Source organism: Cyanistes caeruleus, chromosome 15 (assembly GCF_971803275.1).
Source record: "Cyanistes caeruleus chromosome 15, bCyaCae1.hap1.1, whole genome shotgun sequence".
Classification (NCBI taxonomy): domain Eukaryota; kingdom Metazoa; phylum Chordata; class Aves; order Passeriformes; family Paridae; genus Cyanistes; species Cyanistes caeruleus.
Window position 1 is genome coordinate 157,698 of NC_141715.1, and position 25,569 is coordinate 183,266.

A 25,569-nucleotide genomic window follows, 5' to 3' on the forward strand; every position below is an offset into this window, starting at 1 on the left:
GAGTAGGTCTAAGGTACAGTCTGTTGTCTGAAGGCCTAGTCACTTGATGGCACCTCAGACAATCCTTTAGAGTGCTATATACATGAGTTGTTGAGCCTAGAACAATATTGGGTTCCCACTGGCTGTAGTGCTCAGGGTGAGATCAAGTACATCCAAAATTCAGTAGACTACTGCATGCAAGATTTTCGATCTTGCACATTCTGCAGCTGGAAGGAATGAACCATTCCCTGAGGCTATAAAGCATGTATGTATTGGGGGGTAAATGCTAAGGTGCACACAGGAAATCAGAGTGGATTCACTACTGGACTGTACTAGAGCAGAGCAGGTTCAGCACAAAGCACACTACAACTAAAAGGGCTGTCACAGCAAGCACTTTCGTGATAGTAAGCTGAGAAAAGCTCAGTATGCAACAGCATATAGGCTTGAGTCAATACAGCATAGAGTGAACAGGGCTGCTGTGTCCCCTGTTTATAAAGCTACAGTTGAAATATTCATTCACCATATTCACTCAGGAGAAACTGGCCAAAGTCTGAATAGACTGTTTTTACCAAGGTAAAGACTGCAATTTCTGGACACTTATAAGCAGCAAGGGTTGGATACTTATCACCCACCTGGCCTTGTTTCCAGCATTCCCTGAAGATCTTCCAGTTGTTTTTGTTGCTGGGATCATGAAGGCAAAGAAGTCTACCATCACACAGCCAAGAGTGGGAAGTGTGTGGATCCAGCACATTTAATCCCATTACCATTTCCTTCACCTCTCTCTGTGTGTCAGCTAAATTACTAGCTCGTTTTGCAGCATCAGACGTCTTCTTGTTTTCCACCACAGAAGCAATGATATGGTCCAAGAAGTTTGGCAGGCTGGCTTTACCTTTGACCCCCTAGAAGACATAAATCGGGAGGTGAGTTTTGTCTTTCAAGAGTATAAGTATTAATGTATATCTGCTCTCCTTCAGACTTTAGTCACGAACAACCTTTCGCTACTAGGAGAACATGCGTCAAAAACAAACTGGCTCAGAGACAGACTTGTATCCAAGTAAGAAAAGAAATGGCTATGGCTCTGTTTTACAATGGTAGAAGTTAAAATAACCGACTAAAGGCTACCTAGAAAAATATTATGCAGACATAAAAGAGAAAACTTTAATGATCTAAATTCAGCTACTTTAATCGCATAAATAGTTCATATTTTTTCTAACTTCATTAATATCCCAACTCTATTTCCCCGTTTTCCTCATCCCATTACCAAGGAAGTGAATTCAACCTTGGGACACATAAGCTGATGGATATGCGAACACTAAGTAAACATTGCTAGAGAGAGGAGAAAGTGCTTCCTATATGTCAATGGAACCACTAGTAGACAGACTCTCTGGTTCAGATTGCCATGATCCTCAAGGGACATTTAAAACTCAGGGGGTGTTTAAAATTCCTAACAGGTTAGAAACACAAATTATCTTTTAACTTAAAAAAATAAAAAGCCTGTCTATAGGCATTATTTATAGCAAAATACTTCGGACACTAAATATATTTCATATATTCAACGGAAGATGAACACTTATTGGATCTTTATTCACACATTTGTTGGAGGGGTCAGGGGTGTGACAGATTTCTGGTAGCAAAAACCTTCTCATTGAAGTGAAAAAAAAAAATCAAAATAAACCAATCAACACCATGCCCTCCCCCCTCCCAAAATTCTAATCTTCTTAAAAACTAAAGTTCAACAGATAAAAATTTATCATATATAGAGCTATCAATCTAAAACATAACATTATTCATTACTGAATATATTAATTCAATAAAAAATACATAGGAATTGTAGAAGAGTCTAGGTCTAGCAGATCTAGAGATCATATGATGTAAATTTCTGTTGAAATTAGGTTTTGTTCCCCTGGGCTGAGTCATACCAAACTTTAACTTTATGGGGAAGGAGATGAATTCACTTCTCAGGGCAGCCTATTCCACTGTTTAAATGTAAAGGGAGAATTTTTTTCTTATATCCAGATAGAATTTCTCCTGAAGCAACTGGTATTGCCCCTTGCCCTGTTAACCATGCATCCTTATGAAAGGAGTACCTCCATATTCCCTACAACAACCTTTTAGATACGGTAAGATTGATCAGATCCCCAACGCATTCTCTTCTCTAGGATGAAGAGAACCAGCTTCTAGAACCTTTCCAAATGTGTTGAGCTCTCCAATGCTTTAATCATTCCCTATGACCCTTCTCTGGATCCCGTGCAATTTTTCACATTCATTCATTTCACTGTCATTCTTCACCTGGGGAAATCAAAACTGGGAACAGTGTTCCAGGTGTAGCCCAACAGGGGCTGAATGAAATAACCACATTTCTTGAAGAGCTCCAGCTGTATGCTTCCTGATACAGCCCAGAACTGTTTACCTTTGCAGCTACAGGTGTGCAGTGCTGCCCAAGGTACAGCTTGCTGTCCACCAGGACCCTGGGCTCCTTTAAGAGGCGCTGCCCCAGTGGTAGTCTGACTCCACTCTCTACTGCTGCCTGGAATTATATTAGTTTTCTACAGTCCATCTTACTCAAATAAGACTAGCTCATAACATCATCTGCTTTGGATGGTCTTAAAAATGTACCATTACTCTGACTCTCTAGAGGCTGTAAGACAGATAATATGCAGCTTAACTATTAAAGACAATGCTTATTCTTCACAACAGACTATCAATGGTCTAGAAAGATCAAGATGACTGTCTCCCTGAGCAGCAGTCTTCCTTCTATCAATTTGAGTGACACCACTGTTGTTTCTCAGGTATGTTTTTTTCATTCTATATGAAGCATCAAGACATTCAAGCCAGGAGCTGGACCAGAGTTCTCTATAAGTTCTTTAAATCTAAATTACTAATTTACTAATTACTAAATTAAAAATTTACTAATTACTAAATTACTTAATTAAGATCAGAAGTCAGGAAAGCAAAAACACACATTACACAATAGATCTGATTATATGTGGTGAGAGAATGCATAGAGTTGCCGGGACAGGGATACAAGTTCAGACAGGCTATCTCAAGCCTTGAAGGAACAAGTTGCTTTAAAACAAGTGACCACAGTTTCTTTGCCTGTACTCAGTGATGACAGGCAGAAGTATTCTTGGATTCACTTTCCTGTAGCAGCATCATATTTTCATGTACAGTTCCCTCTACTAAAACCAACCACCATGGACTACTATCAAGGTTCCAGCCAGCCAGCTTTCCTGGCAGAGAGTTGAAAAAAATCTACTATGACACAAACCATTTAGTCTTCCCCCCTATTCTATCTGCCTAAGCTTTTGGAGAAAGTATTCACCAAAAAGAGTGAAGTGTTGATAAATTCCACAGAATCTAACCTTCTCCTTAAATTAAATGCTTCTAACCACTTCAAATAGCATTGATTTGTTCAGGTTTTTTCAAAGTTACTTCTTCTAAAATGGATTAAAGTATCCTTATTCCAGAAAAGGCATTCAGAAATAGCAACTACACCTTAAACTCACAGAATCACAGAACCATAGAATATGCTGAACTGGAAGCTACCCATCAGGATCACTGAGTCCAACTCCTGGCCCTGCACAGGACACACCAAGAATCCCACCCTGTGCCTGAGCACATTGTCCAAATGTGGTGATTCAGCTGTCTGCTGAACATTTTGTCCAGAAGCATACTGAGAGAGACATCATCAAAAATTTACTTCCAGAAAGATTACATCTACTGGCTTCCCTAGATGAATGAGGTGGCCCTGTCACAGGAAATCACGTTCAACAAGTAGGACTTTCACCCACATGAACCCATGATGGCAGTGACCGATGACTGCATTGTACCCCAGCTGTTTTCCAGTACTTCCCAGAATAATCTTCTCCATTATTACACTGGACACTTAAGTGAGACTGATACGCCTGTAGTTTCCAGGGTGCTGCTCTTTGCCCTTTTAGAAAATCAGGACAACATTTGCCAGCTTCCAGTCAGCTGGGGCCTCTCCAGATTCCCAAGACCACATGAAACTCAGTGAGAGAGGCCTTGCGATGACATCTGCAGCTCTCTGAAGGTTCTCAGATTAATCCTATCAGGCCCCATAGATTTGTAGTGATCCAGCTGGATCTGGAGCAGCAGATCCTGCCCAAGTATATTCTAGCTCAAATGCCTTTCAAGTATAGGTAAGTTTAAAGAACTGGTTTACTCTTAAGTTTTCTGTGGTATGCTCTTACAATATTTTTAAAGATGTGAAATTTTAAAGTGAGCTTTTGTAGGGATGCTGATTATCAACTGAACAATATAACCCATTTTCTTGGTCTCTTGAAAAAAACAGCCTCTCCTTAGCAGTCGTAAACTAAAACAAAAAATTTGCATGAAAGCTCTCTACACATCTGTGGAGTTGTGAGTTTTGGTGAGGCATTACATTTGTTTCAACATTCAACAGTAGAATACTATAAAGACATTTAGATGAAAATTCTTCCCTAAAACAGATATCATTGAAGGAATACAAAATTATTTACCGTAGAAGCTGCAGAAAAGACTGGAGGAAAGGGGATTCCTGTGTCTGACGGGACCTGAGGGAGCTTTCCTGGCCCTGTGTGTAGCAGATCTCTGAGGCTGGAGCCTTCAGCTTTGTTGCTAGATGTCACTGGGCCCAACAAGAGGCTATTAAACAGCTTTGGGGTTAGTGGGGAAACCTTTGTACTGGAGTTGAAGGAATCTAATCCAAAGGGTGAATGGGATTCTTTATTAAGCACTGATCTCAGTGATCCTGATTCTGCAAGATAAATACAAACATTATAGGGAGGGGAGAGAAAAAAATCCCCAAGAGGCAAAGTTAAAATGATCACAAAGTTTTCTGAAATTATTTGCTCTTGCATTAAATAGGGTATTAACAGAATCTTGTGGTAATGGTAAATTGTCACCGTAAGAGTGAATGAGGGTTATGAGTGAATGAGGGTCTCAATGAGAATCAGAGACATTAGATACTTCACATATTTTGCCCTTCATATGCTGCTAAGGTTTTGTATAGCACAATAAATTTGATCCAAAAAGGTCTGACACATGCAAATTTGTCAAACAATTTCTTAATAGATTCAATTAAAGAAACATTTCCCTGACTTTCTGAATTGATGTTCTGATATTAAATATTTCAAATTTTAATGGTAGTAAAAATATTACAGTGACTAAGACCTGCAAAACTTGCGAGTGATTCACCAGCATTTAACATCAACGTGTTAAATAGAAAGTAGTTAAATAAAGCAGTAAGTAGTTAAATAAATAATGAAGTAGTTAAATAAAGCAGTTCCTTCTAGACATATGGACAGGAATAAATCCTGTGTTAGTCATGCTACCTCTGACATCTAGGAAGTGTATTTGCTCCAACTACTGAGTATTAAAGATGCTCTAAGCTTTCATCTAACTCTCCAACTGGACTCTAGTCTCAGTTCCTTAGAAATGCACTCTTTACATAGCACACAAAGAGCTGCACTTCCTTCAACAGTTAATAGGTGACAAAACTGTATGTGAAATTAATTGCTATCATTTTACATCAAGATATCAACTTCTGAGAAAATAAATATACAAACTGGCACAGAAATAAACTGAGTGACAAGACAGTACTGTCTGCAGCTGTATCATCTTTCCAGCTTTACATTTTTCTAAGCCTATAGAACAAAACTGATTCCAAGAGGCAAAGGAAGAAAACTTATCTTTTTCTTTTCTACTTAGGGCTAGACACTCTGACAAAGTATAGCAATCAAACAGTATGCTATCATTTATCTTTTCACTCCAACCCCAGAGAGCATTTCTTCTGCTCACCTTTTGTTTCCTCTTTTGCTTTTTGCGTTGCTAGATCTGCAAGCCAGTGTAAAGCTGATGATGGAGCTGTTTCTGGACAAAGTGGTCTGTTAGTCTTTACTTCCCCAGTGTTACTGGTTGGTAATGTCTCTGTTTTTGCAGATTCTTCTATTCTACTATCAGTTGCTTCAGATTTTGGTACAGTGTCCATTTCTACTTGCCCCACTCCTGCTGTCCCTGCTCCAGTGGAAAAGGCATTCTCATTTCCAGAGACTGATGCACCAGGATTTACAGTTGGAAGCTAAAACAAAAAAAATAAACTGCTAAATGTTGAATAAAGGGAAGAGTTCAACTTGGAAGACATTTTCGATATCCTATGCATTTGGTTTTGTCTGATGTTTTTCCATTTGCTATAAGCACACAGTAAAATTCATTTATGCTTAGGTAGCAGCAGAATACAGGAGCTTCTTATCTATGTGTATTCACCTCTGCACTGTGATGTGAATTCTTGCCATGTTATCTTTTAGTTATCTTTTAACATAAACCAAATCTTTTTGATTTCTTTCCTTTTCTTTGTTTCTGTTTTTTTCATTACAGGAGGATTTTTTTGTGTCAATAGTTACAGAACTGTTCTAGATTCCTTCAGTAACCACAAGAAAATAAAATCACATGTTGCAAGCTACTCATAGTGGTTTGTTTTAAAATACAGCATCAACATGAATGGCTTCCTACCCAATTTCTACGTAAGAGCATTAGCCCAAATAACCACTTGGTAGATAACAGATGCTGCTCATGTCCCCAAAAAATGACCCAGAAAACTTTTGCTAAACTAAAATACTCAGAATACATATGAAGAAAGTAAAACTCCTGTTTCACAATAGATTAACTTAAAAGATCTAACATCTTAATAGATCTTAAACAGGTAAATGTCAAACAAAGTAATCGCAGCTTCAAATTACATACCTGTGATATTCCATTAGTGACAGCTGGTCTCAGTACCGATTTGTTCTGTCTGTTAATACATGGACAATTTGCTTTAATACCCCATTTGCCTCGTGCTGCATGAACCATGTCTCCAATATTGTAAAGCGCTGTAAATAAAGTTAGGTCTTTAATATCACATGCAAAGAAATCTAAAAAAAGGCCTAAACTACATCTTCAAACGGGTGGGTTTTTTTTAGTATTATTGCAAATACTAAAAGGTCACATGCTATATAACAAGACATTGTCCCTGAACAGTAGTGTGACAAATGGTGGTAACGCTACCTTCCGTATGTAACAGAGACTGTCAAACCTGGCAAATCCTACAGATCATCATCTACTTCTACTGTTCGATGTAGGGTCCAACAATACTGCAATGAGGTGACTTTGAACCACCACAAGAAGTTATATAACCCTTGAAGCAATGCTGAAAGGATCTGGAGCACAGGTGCTCATCTTCTGGTACACAGACAGATGTAATGAATTGACCAGGTGAATACCTGGCTGCGTGGCTGGTGCCATACACAACAGTTTTGCCTTCTGTGACCATGAATCTACATCTGAGAAGTCAGGACTCTTGGGAGCAGATGGGATTCACCTGGCCAAGCAGAGCAAGAGAGCCTCTGCCAACAAGTTGACCAGAATTGTATGGACAATTTTAAAATTACATTTAGTGGGGAAAGGAAATGCAGATTTGAGCAATAGACAAGAGCCAGGGACTACTGATGCAGGAAGCAGCAGGAACAACCTGTGAAATAACTCAAAGGAATTTGGGCATGCTCCTGTAAAGACAGGTAGGGTTGATAGCACAGCTGGAGGGCGTCTTCATACTAATGTATGCAGCCTAGGTGATGAGCAGGGTTGTATTACGGAATAAAGACTTTACAACTAAAATTGTAAAGTGGTATGCTTTATTCCAGCTGGAGAGACGCATGGAGGATTCTCCACCATACACGCATACCTGGTTGAGACAGGTTACAGGCTTAAATATACATTGATACCATAAGCCCACACCTCCCTGCCCACCCATTCTCCTTCTTGCACTTCATATTATAATTAGTCTTTGGGGGTGCCATGCCTCCTGGTGGTTGCGGGCAGAGGTCTTTGTGATGAAGATGTCTTCCTCAGTGTTCGATGGTTGACTCCCATCTCTGGGCAGGCACAGTGGATGTTTGGCTTTCTCCGAGGTCAGTTTGCCCCGGCCAAAACCAGGAGCCTGGATCTTGCTGTCTTCTTAAACCACAAGTTCTGCTTTATCAGGTTTTCACAATACCTAAGTGTTTCTTTACTGGTTTTTCACAACATACATCTTATCTTTATGTCCTTTACCTAGCAACTTAATTCCTATGTGTTCTGTTACAAGTTGGTTCTACTTTTAAAATAAGCTATATTTCTGTTTCCCTCCACCTGCTTAATCACTTTATAGGCTTCTAGAATTCTGAATTTTCATAAGCATGTATGTTTCCCATATCCTCCTCTCAGGAGGAGCCAGAGTCATTGTGCAACTAGAAAATGACAATCTAATCTTTCTCACTAAAATGTGACAGAATGAATTGTAGAACTGGTGCACTGTGGGGAGGTGCTCTCAACATAAAACAACATATTGACCACACAAAGCTTTGAAAAACAGTGATGAACAGGTCGAGAACTTATGGGTAAAAATGAGGGACCAAGGCAAAAAAGGAAACCTCACTGCTGGGTTTTACTCCAGTCCACCCACCCAAAGGGAGCCTGTTGACAAAATGTTCTTACTTCAACTACAGGAAGCATCATGCTCACATGATGATTAGGGAAATTCAGTCAGCTTGACATCTGCTGGAAAGGCAACATAGCAAGCTGCAAGCAGTCAAGGACAATTCTGGAATGCTTTGAGGATAATTTAATCCATGATATAGAGAGACTGACCACAACAGAAGCATTATCAGACCTGTCATATACCAACATAAAAGAACTAATCAGATACATCAAGACTGGTGGCACCCTGGGCTGCAGTGATCAGGCCCTGGTGGAATTTACAACCTTGAGGGACATGGGCCCTCAAGATCTAGAGTAGTCAGGATACTGAATTTTAGGAGAGCAGAATTTCACTTGCTTAAGGAATTAGTGTACGGGACACTCTGGGAATCTGCCCTCAGGGACAAAGGAACAGATCAGAGCTTGCAGCTCTTTAAGGACATTTTTCTTGCAGTGTGAGCACTCTCAATTCCCCCATGTAAAAAAATCAAATAAGGAAGGCAGAGGAAGAACATGGGTCAAGAAGGACCTCCTGATCAAACTAAAATCTAAGAATGAAATGCAGAGGCAGTAGAACCAGGGACACATAATACTGGATGCTGCCCAGATGTGCAGAGATGCCATCAGAAAACCTAAGGCACAGATGAAAATGCATATTACAAGGGATGCAGAGAGTAATAAGGGTTTCAACAGTTCCCCTGGCCAGAAAAGGAAGATTAAAGAAAATGTATACAACACACACCATCTGCACTACATAAAATCTCTGAGCAAGTGACAGCTGATACAGAGGAAGCTGATGTACTCCACATTTTTCTTTTTCCCATCAGTTTTCAGTTGTATTCCGTCTTCCCACCTCCCTCAAGTCCCTGAACCTCAAAGCAGAAGCTGGGGGAATAATGTTCCTCCTCTTGTTGAAGAACAATAGAGAATCTCAAGTAGGATGAGGACCATGAGGATCACTGAGAACTTCCTGCTCCTCAGAGGACCACCTAACACTAAACCACATGACTAAGAGCATCATCCAGATACTCCTTGAACCTGACAGGCTTGGTGCACTGACTACTTCCCTGGAAAGCGTGCTCCAGTCCCCAACCTTCACCCTTCTCTCAGTGAAGCAGTCTGAACCTCCCCTGATGCAGCTTCATTCCATTTCCTTGTGTCCTACCTACTCCTGGTCACCAGAGAGAGGAGATCAGCACCTCCTCCTCTGCTGACCCCCTTGAGGAAGCTGTAGATTGTGATGGGGTCACCCCTCAGCCTTCTCATCTCCAATGCATCCCAGGGTCATGAGGGATTGGGCTGATGTAGTTGCCAAGTCACTCTCCATCATACTTGGAGAGACCTGGCAGTTCGATGAAGTTCCCGGGGCCTGGGGACAGGGGAAACATTAACCCTATTTTTAAAATGGGTCAAAACAAGGACCCCGAGAATTACTGATCTGTCAGCCTCACCACAGTATCCAGGCAAGATCATGTAGCAGATTCTCCTGGAAGACATGTCAAAACACATGGAAGTCAGAGTAGACTGGAGACAGCCAGCACAGCTTCACCAAGGGCAAATCACACTTGACTAATGTAGTGGCTTTCTTCAGTGGAGTGACTGCATCATTAAACAACAGAAGATGAACAGTTGTAATCTACCTACACTTCTGTAAGACCCTCAGTATAGTACCCCACAACATTCTTTTCACTAAATTGGAGATGTACAATTTAATGAATGGACTATTCAGTGGGTAAGGAAGTGGCTGGATGATCACATTCAAAAGAGTTACAGTCAAAGTCTGTGCCCAATGGGGAACAGGCATCCCTCAAAGGTCCTTACTAGGACCAATACTGTTTTGTGTTTTCATCAATGACATTGACAGAGGGATTGAGCACGACCTCAACAAACTTATGGAGGACACCAAGCTGAGCTGTGGAGTTGATTCTAGAGGGAAGACACTGACACCCAGCATGACCTTGACAAGCCTAAGGACTGGGCCCACCCAAGCCTCATTAAATGCAGCAAGTCCAAGTGCAAGGTGCCACACCTGGTTTGGGACAACTCCCAGTACCAGTACAGAGTGGGGGAGTGAATGGATTGAGAGCAGGCCTGCAGGAAAGGACTTGGATACATGGAAGATATAGATGGAAAACTAGACATGAGACAGTAAAATACACTTGCAGCCCAGAAAGCCATCCTGCAGTCTGGGCTACATAAAAAGAAGAAGCATGGCCAGCAGGCTGAGAGGTGATTCTTCCCCTCTACCCCACCCCACCTCCGCACCCAGAGTTCAGCATTCAACTCTGGGGTGCCCAGTACATGACAGACATGGACCTGTTCAAGCAGGTTCAGATGAGGCCATGAAAATTAGGAGAGGGCTGCAACTCCTCTCCTATGAAGAAAGGCTGACACCATTGATGCAGTTTGGCCTGGAGAAGAGAAGGCTCTGTGGAGACCTTGCTGTGGCTTTTCAATACATCAGGGGGGATGATAAGCACAGAGAGAGACTTTTTACCAGGGCCTCTAGGGACAGGATATGGAGCAATGGTTTTAAACTGAAAGACAGTGTGTTTAGATTGAATATTAGGAAAAAATCACTCCCTGTGAGGGTGGTGAGGCACTGGCACAGATTGTCCAGAGAAGCTGTGCTTGCCCCATTCCTTCAAGTGTTCAAGGCCAGGTTGAATGGGGTTTGTAGCAACCTGGTCTAGTGGAAGGTGGTCCCCGCCTATGGCATGGGGGTTGCACTAGTTGATCTTTAAACGTCCCTACAAACCCAAACCATGCTATGATTCTATGAAATTTAGGACCAGTTATATAAACAGCCAAGAAAATGGTCACCATGGACCATTTAGTTTCCTTCCCCATCACCAGAGAAGAAAAAAAATCCAAACCATCTCCAAAAAACTCTTCCTTGCTAGTAAAACAAATTTACTTAAAATAAAACTTAAAAACAGCTGAGCACAATTCACAGCTAATGCTAGAAGGATGTGCACTTCAAATCTACAGCTTGGTCTCACTTGGGCTACCTTCCCTTCAACCCTTCTGCTGTAGCAAGTGGAAGTGTCCTCTAAATTCATGGTAGGAAAGGTATCAGCTACATCACCTATGTTTGTATTTTTTCCACTTACTTGCTCAAAACTAACACAAAATTTTCTATTTTTCCTTTCATGTTTTAAGGATTACCTGTACCAGGGATGATCTGTGTTGGCATGAGATTCTCTGGTTCATGAGACTGACCCTTTGCACACTTCAGCCATGAGAAAACTTCTTCATCACCAATCTCCTCTGTCTCTGGCATAAAGAAAAGAAAAATATTTTGTATTAGAACTTTACAATACAGAATATTTGTGCATTAATACTGTTTATTTAGATTCTTTAAAGTGAGGGAAATGAACCTGGTGATCTCAGAAATAAAATATAAATACAGACCATTAGTACTGGGTATACAGCAACTTCTGCCTCTTCAGACTATATATAGCTACCACAGTAATTTTCCTTCAGTCATCTCTAGCAGCTTATTTTCAATCACCTAAAAATCTTGGCTTCTAACCTCAATTTTTAAAATTCTTTCATTACTTGATACTTTTTGTTTTTTGTTACTTTTGATACTTTTGTTCTCATTATGCTTTTCTAAGTTATCATAATGAATAGACAGCAATATTCAAATTTATTAATATCCAGTATTTTATACATCTGCTCCACCTAATAATGTAACTGTCACTAATTAACTATACTGAGATTGCCATTTGTTTGCATCCATGCCACAAATGTGGTCTCAATACAGTAAAGTACACAAAAAAGCTCAGCCAGGTATCTACTTTTTCATGCTTCTATTTCTTAAAATTGAAATTACTGAACTCCTTCCTGAATTCTGGTGTGTCACAGAACAAAAAAAAAACAAAACAAAAAAACCCAAAAAACCCCAAAAAAACCCCAAAACAAAACAAACAAAACACCACCTTCCAATCTAACTCTTTGTTAAAGGCAACAGTTTTCTGCAGTGTCTGCTTACAACACCTCTGAGCTGTTAAGATACTTGATTTTTGTTCTATACTTTCTGAGGAAAAGAATTACACAATCAACTGTCTCAGTAGACACTCTATGCTTGCTGATGCAAGACAAGCTCCATGCAGCCTTCCAAGCTGATACTCAGTAACTCTCCCACAAAACCTTCTGCAACTTTCCAGAAACTATTCCCTGACTATAGTCAGTTCAAAGATTACACTGGATGAAAAATGTCCAGTACTCACCACTATGTGGACGGTTCTTCCTCAGCCGGTAACAGTCCAGACAGACTCCAAAACCACACTTCCGACAAACCCAATGAATATTGAAGAGTGTTGTCTCACATACATCACACATCTCCCTCACACCACGTACTGCTCGCTTCCATGCCACCTTCTCTATAGAGAGAAGGCACACTACGAATTATTGCTTTGACATTTTGCATTTCTCTCACCTAATTTGAGAATATCTCAGCAGCACTGAAAAATTAACAGCAACATGACCTGAAGGCAGAGTATAGAAACACATGCTTTTCACATTCATAGCCCCATTCTTTGAATTGCTAGTCCAGTGACACTATTAAAATTCCCATTTCTAAGAATTGGTAAGGTCAGGTATCAAAATGCACACTACAAGGAAATGCAGCACCTTACAGTGTTCTGTAATAACTGAATTTATTGGAGCACTAATGGAACTTACAGCAAAATTACAAATCTTCTGCTAGTTTTATGAACAAGTGACATCAATATATAAAACCATAAAGAATGTGTATTTAGTTTCACTAATCAGATCTCTGCCAACTATTCAGATTCTAAACCAACATATTTGCCAAAGAAGGTGCTCTCGCGGCCCAAGTACTAAGGAAACTAGAGAAACTAAAGGGAAAAAAGGAGATAGCCAGTTATCCATGTGATAAGCTAAACTGGCTACCTTTTTGTTTTGTTTTTTCCCCTAAACCCTTCCCCCCCCGAAGTGGAAAGATGGAAACTAGTTGCTCAGTGAAGTCCTTGAGGGCTGAATTAAGTACTGCTCCCTCCCTAAAAAACCCTGAGCTTTTACATGATGTCCCCAGAGCATAAAAGGATTGGAATCACCCAGAAAATCTGTTTCTGTCAGTGTGGTAGGTGCTCTGGCTTATTTCTATTTTCTTAGGAGTATGAGCCAGCTGATTTCTGTATTTAGTTATTGAAAAAATAATTTAATGTCTGGGAAAGTTACCATTAGCTTCCTTGGTGGTAATGGTGCACTGATCCAAAAGAAAGTCTCAAATGCTGGTCCCTCAGTTACACCCCCAAGAGGTGAATATAGCTTCTCTTCGGAAGAGCATTTCAACAAGAAATTACATGACATTTTCAATTCTATTCTGCTGTATTGTACATGCATTATACAGAAAGGGTGGGAAAAAAACCATGACAAAAGCCCAACTTACGATGTGGCTCTACCATCATCATTGCCTCCTTCTCTGACATAACAAGCTGGCAAAACTGGTCCCCAACATTGGCCAGGATATATTTAGAAGTTTCCAGATCAATCCCCTCTGCAGGGGCAGTAGAAGGAATCCATAGGCTCATGGCATCAGGGTCACTTTGTTGTGGGTTCAAGAAACCTTCTACTCGTAGTATACCTTTCCGGGTAAATACCAGCCTGCAGCAAATAGGATGGATTAATTGGGAAACTGCTCAACTGCCTTTAATTGACTTATAATGACATCTGTATCAGAACATAAACCCAGAAAGGGTGAGAAAAAGACTTCGGCTAGAGTGCTATATTCTACAGACAGTACATTTATTATGCAAATCCCAGTAACACAGAGAATAAGGCATACAAAGCTGTGGCTGTAACACCCATTAGAATGAGTGCCTAGGTCCTAGTAAACATTGGCAGGAAATTCCACCTAAAAGAAATTGCTACATCTTGCTAAATCCCATGTCTCTATCTTATTAATAGAAAGAAATGACAAAATTCAATTTGACCTGCTGCATGATGCTGCTTGCAAAACTCTGAATGGCTGTCATTCTCAATTTTAACTCATGAGAAAGTTTTTCCCAACTCTTAAGAAAACAGTATTTCAGTTTTGGCGAGGGCTGCCAGCACTTGGCAAATCTTCTAACAGCTCACATTATGGTATATGCAAAAATCCTTGTCGCACTGGTCTCCACATAGATGAATCACTACTGTTTTACCAGTAGCTGTTGACCCTCCTAATCCTTGTGTGGTAAAGGGTGTAAAAACGTATGACAGAACCCTAAACATCTCCTGTCAATATCAAAGGTAATTTCAATTTTAAGCATAAACCGTCTTATCTTTAACCTCAAGCCAGATTAATTTTTAACAAGATTAGGGAAAGAAGCAGCATGCTTTCCGGATGGGTGACCATACTAAAAATACACTTCATCCTTTACATGCCAAAAAGTCAGCTAACTACTTTTGGAAAGAGATTCATAGCACTTGCTAACTTGCAGTTAAGGAAGACAAAGAGAAACACAATAGGTCGAAGAAGTGTAAGACATGTACACAACACAGAGGGAACATGTAGTGTTCCACTCATAAAAATTAGTCCTGTACTCAACAGAATATGGTCAAGCATTAGCCTCATGCTGGCAGTGTTTAGTTACTTGTTGAGTGAATTAAAATTTTACCTTTGTTCTGAATACCTGACAAAGGAGGTAGAATTACTGCATACAAATCGCTACCCAAAAGTAAAATTCTACCCAGTAAAGCAAATCTAATTTCCTGAGGCTGTACCTGGAGGCTCTCTTAGTATCCTACAGCTTTCTCTTTGAAAAGCAGCTCTTTCTGGCACAGTGAGGGAATTCCTATGAGGTAATGCAGGGAAATGCAAGACACTCAAAATCTTCATTATTGTACCCAAGCATATTTAATAAGTAAAACAAAATTACTCTGTGCTTGGACATGGCCCAAGCTCTGCACATAAACTACATATAAAGAAAGGAAGAATTTAAGCACCTCCGGAAATGGAAGAAGCGACAGGCCACAGTTGAGTCATCCTGCTCTTGCTCCTTAAATTTGCGGTACCGCTCCAGACGGCACTCCCGACACTTGTGCAGATGTGGAGCTACATTGATGCAAGAGCCATCCTGGAGAAAAGGCTCACCTGACTGCTTCAGCTTCCTCACCTTACTCATATCTTTCAGCACAGACTGGCCAACTGGGTGAGGCAAAGTAGAAGTAAAGATCTATTAGTTAACTGCAACAGCAAAAGGATACTGGCTCCAATAATCATCTTTTCAAAGACTGGTATGTTTCTCACCCATGTAAAACCAGTAAGACTGATCAAGCCTGCAGCATACCACACTTCTGTCCTGACACACATGCTTAAACATTTATCAAAGTGAACACCAAACTCACATACAAACATTAAGCTTCAGTCTTGTAAGCATCCTGTGTGCTGCCTACTGAGCACGAATGAGGTTTAAAACTGTGATTAGTTTACACAGTTCATTACACACAAGATAACCCAGTATCCCACCTCCTTGTGCTTCCAAAACATCATCTGCATTCAAGTCATCACCTTTTAAGGGAGCTGTGCGGGGCCGGCCCTTTGGGCCTTGCTTCCCCTTTCCTTTACCCAGCAGCAATTCTGCATTGCGCTCCGCATTGGGGCCTAGCTTCACCATCAAGTGGTCTGGGATACCCTTCATACAAGCCTTAGCTTGCAACTGGTCTTCAGAGTCACTCAAATCTGACAGATCACTATTTGTACTGGAGTCGGAGTCCTGTTTGGACGTTAAACTCCGCTCATCTAGTGAAAACCTTTTCACAGCTTCAAAAGGGGCTTTCTTCTCCTGTGGAAACTCTGCCTGTGAAGAGAAAAGGGTAGGTGGATGTCTGCCAAAGACATTAGAAAACGTTTTCAGAAGAGGATTGTCCTGCTGCCCAGGCCCAACAGCTGGTTTTTCTTCTGTTGGGCTGGAGGAAAGTGTAGGCATCTCAATAGGCTGTGTCAGGCTGCTGCTTGGTGAGCTGGAACGGCCATTCCCTACAGTGGAAGGGCTTTGAACACCAGCAGCAGTTGTTGAACCAGAAACACTGGAGATCATCTTTGAGGAGTCAGTTGTTATAAACAAGGTTTTCTTCTTCGTTAAAGAGTCTGTAGAGGTGAGTGATTCCGGCCAGCCAGAAGTGACCTTATGACCCACAGGTGTTGAGGGAGCACAAACTCCTGTCTGAGATGAAGATGCAAAGCCACTGAAAGGACTAAGTTCTGCTTTCTCAGCAAATGCCAGGAAAGGGTTTGAGGGTTCCTCTCGTGATAGCTTTGGGGGCTGTAAAAATAGGTTTTCATGACTATCAGGGGGACGAGTATTCAGCAGACTTCGTGAAAAGGCTGGAGTAAGGGTAGGCATAGATTCCACAGGCAACTTCCGCTCTACAGAACTACCAGACTGGGCTCCTGGCTTACTGTCCACTGAAAGAATTTTACCTTTACAAGTCCCAGGACCCACACTCTCTGTACACTGCTTGAATGAGTCCCGACTAGAGACATCTTCAGTCAAACTCTCTGAAATGACCGTGAAATAGTTACTGGAAGGAAGATTTTGGGACATGCACTGAAAAAACAAGTTCTTGGATGAATCCGAATCTTTCTGAGCCTCTTGTCCAGTACCAGAGCCAAAAGAAAATCCAGAAGGTTTGCTTTCTGGAGTCATCACTCCATTTGATTGGCTCCTTCCAGCCCCAAATACCAAGGAGGACTGGGAAGCACTTGGGAGTGAAACTCCAAATCCAGAAGCCAAAAGTGAACTTCGGGAATTCTGAAACAAAATTAATAAGCATTAGTCTATTCTAAGATTGTTATTTGATTCAAGAATACTTTAGATCATCTCACTGTACCATTAGTATTCTGGTTACCCTTCAGGAATAGAAATTTCCAGCAGACTTACTCACAATGAAGAAACTTCTTTAAAGATTCCTACCCACAAGCTACTGAAATTGAAGACATGCAGAGAAAACTGATACTTAATGTCTTATCACACTTTAGAACAAAGGTGAGACATCAGACAGGTGAATTAATTCATAGAAAAGTTAGTAAAACTGCTGATCATTTGAATTCAAATCAATGAAAAGGAACCTTAATTGTAACTGCTTTTAAATACCCCCCAGTCTTTCACCCTCCCCCAAGAGCATTCTGATAAGCTTCACCTACTTAAGTAGTACCCCTGAAATAAGTAACTTCATTTGAAATTAATTAAACAAAGCAAGCCCCCTAGCAGTTAGCAGACAAACTATTCCTGGTCCCTGCAAGCTACATCTGCTGACAGGTAGATGCCTAAGATGTGGAGCCTTCCAGGGAATAACTGTAGAGGTTAAGCACAAAAGGCTTAACTTTTATGACCATTAAATACATGAAGGTTTTGTGAATGGCAGATTTCTACTAGAAATAACTGTGATATGGAATATTCACTTGCTCTCTTCTCAACTGGTATTTGTTCAGGTTTTCCAGTCCTGACAGTCCTACTGTAAACGATTATATACTGTGACTTAATTCTTCATAGAATCATTTAGATCAGCTCTTCTCCTTCTCTTTAAGTTTCCACTTAGAAATCTGCTCATCATTAACACAATTTTAATTCAAGGTCATGTTGAATACAAACACAGACTCTGTGCAACACATCCTAGTCACTAGGTCACTAGTGTACCTGCACACCTACTCTACTGCATACTAATGTTTAGCTTGTTCCTCATTACCAATGTCCAGCTGTAATAACTTTCATAACCTATTAAAAGTTATTCTGGATATTAGAAGTTCTGACATTTCTTTTTAGAGATTAAAAAAAAAAAAAATTAGAAAACTGAGTTCTAATAGTTTTTAAAAGAATATGGATTTGAATGGAAACCCAGGTTGTGAAGTCATCTCAAGGACCAACTCACACTATGATATAGTAGACAGTCTGAAACAGTAACATATGTGAACTATCTACAACACTCTTACTGATTTATGTCAGATTCCCTCCCTCAAAAAAAAAAAAGTTTAAAATGGACTAGTGGTCTGCCTGCCAACTCTGAAGCCAAATTATTAATGTTTTAAAAAAATTATGTGGGGTTGGAGAGGGGGAAAGATGGAGAGATGATACCAAAATTTCTCAGTACAATTATACAATCTGTAGTTGCTCCAAATTCTGAATTTATTTCTATTTTTGGGGGTGGGGGATAGAAGAGTTCATATTATATTATATCAAGTTCATCATGCAACACTCCTGTTTCCAACAATTCTATTTCTTCTTTACACCTTAACATAGGAATCTTTATCCCAAGGTAAACATCTAACCTTCCCATCCATTCCATTATCGAATACAAGACAGGGATGATAACAATGCCTTTAACTTCCTGGCAATCACACTGGACTTTCTTAATGAATCACCCATTTTCTTCACTTTTTTTTTACAGTAGACAGCGAGATTCTTAATTTTTGTGGTACTTACTGAAGTGGGTTTCATTTTTGTTTTGTTTTTACAAACCCTCGTTTGATTTATTTAAGAAGTCTCCTATTTTGTTTTTAACAGGGTTTCCCTTCTATTTTTTCACTCTTTTCCTTGTAAACAAAGACATAACTAAACGGTCTTCAAGACTGAGCTCTCATCTGAAATATTTTAATTATTTCTTTGATTTTAGTCCTAGATAGTATACAATACAACTGGCTCATTTTTCTATTATATAGATAACACAGGTCTAATACGCAAGACAGGCATCTGTTAGAGGTCCTCTAAATGTAGGCTCATTGTTTTTCTGGTTTTGAGGCTTTTTTTTTAAGTAACTTGAATGTTCAACTCAGTGTGCATTTTCATGCAGATTTGTTTATATAAAGGCAAGAGATTTTAAGTAGGTTATCTTTTGTAGGACACAACAAAATTAATTAAGTGCAGTGCTTAGTGTTATTTTAAAGCTTCATTTCTCAGATTAAGGCTGAATAAGCTAAGAGTGCTACACAGTTATCTCTTATTACTCCTTCACCAATTATCTTAATTTTCTTCTGAGTCATTTCTTAGAGGGTTTTCTTCAGGAGACAGAATCATGAGAGAAAAAGTACTTTTTTCAATTCCATGGGCACACATTTTAACAGGAGTATGTTGCAGAATTATCAGTTGCAAACATGTAAATCTTCCTAGAACACATTGGATCATGAGCTACTCACCTCTCCCTGGGCTTGTGATCGGCCTGTTTTTGGTTTCTCCTGTCCAGTAACAGCTGGCAAACTGGTATCAGAGATTCTCACAGTTGTCGGTGTCAAAGCAGTTGTAGTAACTGCAGTTGCAGAAGTCACTGTGCCTTGGCCAACCTGTTCCAGTGATTTTCCTGCCTCTTTACATCCAGATCCAACTAGTAATGGTTGTCCAGCCACAGAAGAAAATGGAGTGAAGGGCAATGGTGTGTCACCACCAACTGGCTCATCTTGGACTACTAGTGTTCTGCCATTCTCTTTGGTGTAAGTAGCAAAACGAATATTGCGATTAATCTGAGGAATAAATGAAGGCAACTGCTTGGCCCTTGGATCCAGTCCTGTTTCACTACTGGAGACTCCTTTCCAGGGACCTCTGCTTGCCTCACCTCCATCACTACCATTGCTATCTGCCTCACCCCTCTCCTTCAGCTTCTTTGTTGCAGGATCACAACCAGGATCTGATACATTTTTCCTCCTCCTTCCATCCTTTCCCTCCAGGCTTTCTTTCTTCTTTTTCCCTTTAGATGATGATTTAGCCACTTTTAGGCCCCCTCCCTATAATAGAAAAAGCCATGCAATCACTAAACAGAACAATCCAGATACTCACACAAAAAACTTTTTTCTGTTAGAACTGAATATATTATACTGCTCTGATGTTTAGGAACACTTCATCACAAATTCAGACATCTAAAGAGAGACGTTATGTGAGCACAGAACTCAAGCATTAAGCGCAGTCTTGTCTTTTTTGTACTAGAATAAGTTCTGCACAAGAAATTTTTTAGCTGAGCTACCTTGCTGTAGCATGAACCACTTCCTCGCAAATTTTGAGAAATATGCAATACTCCAACAAAGCTCTTCATAACATATGAATACCATGTGCACACTAATTTTTGCTCCAAGTATAAAACCCCATGATTCTTTTGAAGGGCATGCTTTCTGTCCACGACACAAAGCCTACAATATTTAACTATGGAAGACAGCTTGCCCTTTAGCCTAGGGTAAAACATTCAGGTTCAAAAGTTATCATGGAACATCTCAACTGAAGCAGTGAAATGCCACAAACATACAAGCCTGCTCACAAGGCAGAGCAGCCAGATGGCAATTTTTAGAAATGCCTTAAAAGGTCTGTGAAGCAGCACAGAATCATCCTGTAAGAAAAAGGCAGAAACACTACACCTTAAAATGGAGTACAACCACCATGGTTATTATACCACTAATGCTCCCCCCTCCAAGATCTATGGTAAGCTTAGTAAACAGGCCTGAACAAAAAGAGATTGCTTAGAGAAAGCTATGACCATCAAAATAGTAAACAAAATCTTCCTGTTCCAACTTTAAGTGGAAAAACATTGAATTTCTCCGAAGTCCACAGTCAACACTGCATCAATTTTTAGTCCGTTACAGATTTTGCCTATTTCACATCAAAAATTTTATGAAGTTTCACACTGTATATACAAGACCTGAATCAACTGCTGTAATACCTCGCTTGAAGAAGTGTTATCCATCACCACATGAATCAGTCGAGGATCCACCGACTTTATTTCACCACTCTAATTTTTATACAGATTGATAATGAGGAAGTAGGAGAAAGAAAAGCTGAGGTTAATTTTTAATTCAAAGTATATAGTATCAACATAAGAGACCTAAACACACAGTTACTATGCAGGCCCTCTCCCATCTACTTATATGCTCCCATTTCTTATTGTCTCACTTCCTTAGTAATACTACAGTCTTCCAGTTTTCCTTCTATTCTTTTCTCCTTCTCTATTTCAAAAACTTTCAGATTTTATTCCTACCATGTTTTCCCTTGTGTATTTATTCTATTGAGCATTTCTGAAGGTATTCAGTGCATTAAACGCAGCTCTTTAATTTAACATTGTTACATGCATGTTCACTCTGCTACACATAGAAAGAACTACTGGAAGAAGAACATCAGTTTAGCCTAAGTATCCTCATTAGTTTCTCCCCAAAAGGAGCAACTCACAACCAATCTCTGTAACTGTTCTTGGAGGTTACTTTTTATTTCACAGTAAGTACACAAGAAACTTTGTGCTTCCTAGCACGTATCTGCTGAATGCACCTAACCCCACAATTTCTATGTCTCCCCAAAGTATTATGCTGATTTGCCATATATAGTATACTTTTTTCCCTGTGCGCCAGCAATAGCAGTAGTCAGAGCGCAGGATTACTGCTTATTCAGTGCATTCAATTTACACACAAGAGGCTACAGAGGCAGTGGGCATGAGACACAGGATGGGACCTGAAAACCAAGACGAGTGCTGCTACTACACAGCACCATGGACCCATTCCTAGTTGTTCCTGAAAAAAGAGCAAGCCACTGGCAAGACTGAACTACCTGTCAGACCACACAGAAACACGTAATAAAAACCAGTAACTCCAGCAGTGCAGATTCTCTGTGCTGTACACAGGTTTACTGATAGGAACAGGGCAAAAGTAAATAGCCTGAACTAAAATACATAAATCAAGTTTATTTATACTAAGACTTCTTCTGCTTTGCTACAATTGTTTCAAACCACTTGTACAGTCTGTCAGATGGAAAACAAGAGAAGGCATAGGAAGACCATAATATAAGAGATCCAGAAGGTAGCTTTCTATGCAGCAGCACACTTCTGCCTCTGGAGAGTCACTTTCAGTATTTTTTCTTACAGCACTCATTTCCAGTGAAACTTTTACAGCTTTTTTTTTTTTTTTTTTTTTTTTTAACAGAAGTAGTCTGTGTGACATCATTTAAAAATACTGTGAATTGCAACACAAATAATTACTCATCTTTTAAAGCAAAAAACAATCCAAAATAACAAGTTTTGGCAAAGCTGTCATTCTCCTCATATAGATAGTGAGGAATGGTATTTCAGGAACACCAAAGCAGTGCTTCATATTTTTACCTTAGTCACAGACACCTCCATAAGACGAGTTATTGGGTCTTGGTGACTCACAACACCACAGAGCCAGCTATTTTCATCCTCTGGTTGATAAACTTTAACTCTTTGGCCTTGGACACTGTAAGGACCTGGAAAAGAAGGACTTTGAGTACATTTTCCAAACAAGCTTTGTGTCATACTAGTTAAGAGTCATACAATAAAATGGTTCTGTGCACTTAATTAGGGCTTGAAGTGTCATCTTCCAGATGGAAAAAAATTAAAACACCAGAGCTTCTGCTGCAAATCCTGTGTAACCAGGCATCTTATCCAAAAAAGTCAATAGGCCCTCAATGCTGTAACTCAAAGCTATTGTGAAGACAAAATAAATACAACTTATACATAAAAAACCTCAAATATGAGAGACCAAAATTAACTCACTCCTTTGACAAAATCAAGCTACATGTGGGCTCCTTGCTAACTAAATTATTTTGCTTTCTAACCTAGAGGTTAGTAATTATGCAGAATCGATCCAGTGAACAGAACCAGTATTCTTAGTCCAGATGTGTCAAATCCCAGAAGAAATGCCATGCATTTCAGAGTAGAAACATGTATTTGGTTATCCAACATCTCCAAACCAACCAGCCTTAGTTCTTTCACACAGGTAACAGATCATCTACAGAAAGGCTTCCTCTCATGCTGCCCTTGCTCTCCACATCAGCATGCTGAGCTTTCCTCCTAACTCCTGACAAAATTAACCATTGCTAATCCTGGATCATCAAAATCCACATGATCCAACAACCTGTATGTGACACAGCCAGAATCTGGCACTTTAGAAGAAGGCTTCAAACTGGACAATTCTTAAGTTACTTGCTCATGTAAGAAATATTGTTCTCAGAATTTCTATGAATACACCAAAAGGCACCAAATTCCCATTAAGAATTACATCATCCTTCAAATGTAAGACAGAGGTCTGTCTCTAGGGTGACTCCCTGGCACATGAACTCTAGATAGAAATTATTTTAGCACTTGATCGAGATGACCCAAATCTGACAACAAAAGCCACAATCAGGCTTAGCCCTAATACACAATCCAGACAACAGATATTAACTCTATGCTGACCAGCCACATCCACACATATATTCAGATGAAACAATTGATGTATTAATTATCAAAATCTCAAAATTTGAATTGCCATTACAAGGAAAGTTTCTGAGGATCAGCAACTACAAAGGAACTTCACTTCTAAATTTCTACAGTTACAGAACAGAACCACAGAAAAGGATCAACACTTTAAAAACACAAAACTGAAACTTAAAATAGGGAAGTTGTAAATACATGGATATTGCCCTACTTTAACTACACCTTAAGTGACCATTCCCAGTGGGTATTTCTGGTTGTATCTCAGCAACTGCTTACCTGTATCTGTGATAAAATAATGTTACTTTGTAAAGAAGTTGCAAAACACAGAAAATAAAGAAAAATTTGACCATCCAAATGAAACAGTAACAGATAATATTACTATCCACCTTCACAAATTCCAACACAGTCTTACAGCTGTTGAACAACAAAGTAGCTCTGAGACAAAAAAACACACTCCTCACCTCTACTAAATATCTCCTGAAGCTTCTGGTCACTGATCAGTGCATTGACAGATTCTCTTAGTGAAGGCTGCTCCTGCAGAATCTGATTTTGACTCTCTGTTCCCATCTGCCAAAAACAAACAGTTTTAACGAAGTATAGTCTTCTGGGTAATAGAAACATTAGTTTTTTACAAGTCTTCTTGGACTGCAGACAGACTGACAAACAAGGAAAAAAAAGTAAAATTAAGAAAAATATTACTGCACATGCCAGGACGTAAAAGAATTAACTATGCAAAAGCTGTTGCAAAACTTCCACTGTAATTATCAACTACACAATGACCACTAGCTCTCCAATTGAACAATGAATATCAGTACTTTTCACATGCAAATGAATGTCACTGTAAGGACCTGGAAATGCAGGGAAACAAACACAAATATGTGACAGGGCAGGGAAGGGAGAAAGATAGGTATGTTGGTGGAACAGTAAAAAAAACACAAAACTAATCTGACAAGCACAGCACAAGGCTAAATTTACATTTTAACTGAACACAGTTCAAATACCTGAAATAAACGTAATCCACTGGCATCAGACAGGAAACGTAAATGTCTGTCCAGAAGAAACTCCACTGGGACTACAGAGCCTAACCCCAGTTTATCTACTAGAGGAGTGAAGGTCTGTGATGAACAACAAAAAAAAGAAGTTACCAAAATGACTGAGCACACATACACGCCAACAACAGTCAATTTCACATGCTATTTAGATTTTTAAAAATTAAAAATTTTAATTTCTCAACTTATACCACCAGTTTTTGACTTTAATGAAAAATATTAGTCATTATGTCTAAACCAATAGTTCTTGCATTACAAGCAGGAATTACAGACAACTGGATTCACTTTTTCATTGGATCTTAAAGCAGAAATGAAAACAACTGTGGTGGTATTTGGTTTTTCATAGGTAAGCACCTTCTGATGCTCAGGTAAAAAAAAAAAAGCTCTGATTAATAGTTCAAACTGTCGAACATATTTCAGATATAGCCTCATGAAAGGACTGGTTTTTTTCTCCTACAGAAGTTAGCTGTAAGGAATTTATAAGCTTATTATTAAATGAGAGCATTTTTGGCTAGTGTTTTGTAAAAAAATCAAAGTTCATAGCAAGTGGACTATTGATGTTAAAACTGCAAAGCAAATCACTAAAAATACCTAGTGAATTCAGGAATCCTGTAATAGGAGAACCAGACAATCTTATAACAGAACTTGCTGATGGAAGAGAAAGTTGCCAAACAGAGTCCTTGAGTTATTTGTCTCATGCTCACACTTAAACACAACTATTCATGACATTTTTCCCTTAAGAGCTCTCATCAAGTTTGTTTACACTCCATTCTCCCCTACACAACAGTATAAACATAAAAAAATTATTTTTTCAGTTTATGCAAAACTATCTCCTGAAAGCAAACAGGACTACAAAAAA

General features: G+C 39.6%; 1 protein-coding gene across 1 annotated transcript in view; it reads right to left on the reverse strand.

The window, feature by feature from the left end:
• The window catches only part of KDM3B (lysine demethylase 3B), a 50,345-nt gene that overhangs the window by 19,038 nt on the left and 5,738 nt on the right, over nucleotides 1-25,569 (reverse strand). The window contains exons 3-16 of the mRNA XM_086851867.1: nucleotides 24,663-24,776; nucleotides 24,123-24,228; nucleotides 22,546-22,670; nucleotides 21,124-21,192; nucleotides 19,619-20,200; nucleotides 15,998-17,240; nucleotides 15,433-15,634; nucleotides 13,895-14,109; nucleotides 12,711-12,863; nucleotides 11,644-11,751; nucleotides 6,724-6,851; nucleotides 5,782-6,061; nucleotides 4,482-4,738; nucleotides 612-878 (exon numbers count right to left, since the gene is read on the reverse strand). Of these exons, the coding sequence (XP_086707993.1) occupies nucleotides 612-878; nucleotides 4,482-4,738; nucleotides 5,782-6,061; nucleotides 6,724-6,851; nucleotides 11,644-11,751; nucleotides 12,711-12,863; nucleotides 13,895-14,109; nucleotides 15,433-15,634; nucleotides 15,998-17,240; nucleotides 19,619-20,200; nucleotides 21,124-21,192; nucleotides 22,546-22,670; nucleotides 24,123-24,228; nucleotides 24,663-24,776 (3,849 nt within the window). The remainder of the gene's footprint in view (nucleotides 1-611; nucleotides 879-4,481; nucleotides 4,739-5,781; nucleotides 6,062-6,723; nucleotides 6,852-11,643; nucleotides 11,752-12,710; nucleotides 12,864-13,894; nucleotides 14,110-15,432; nucleotides 15,635-15,997; nucleotides 17,241-19,618; nucleotides 20,201-21,123; nucleotides 21,193-22,545; nucleotides 22,671-24,122; nucleotides 24,229-24,662; nucleotides 24,777-25,569) is intronic.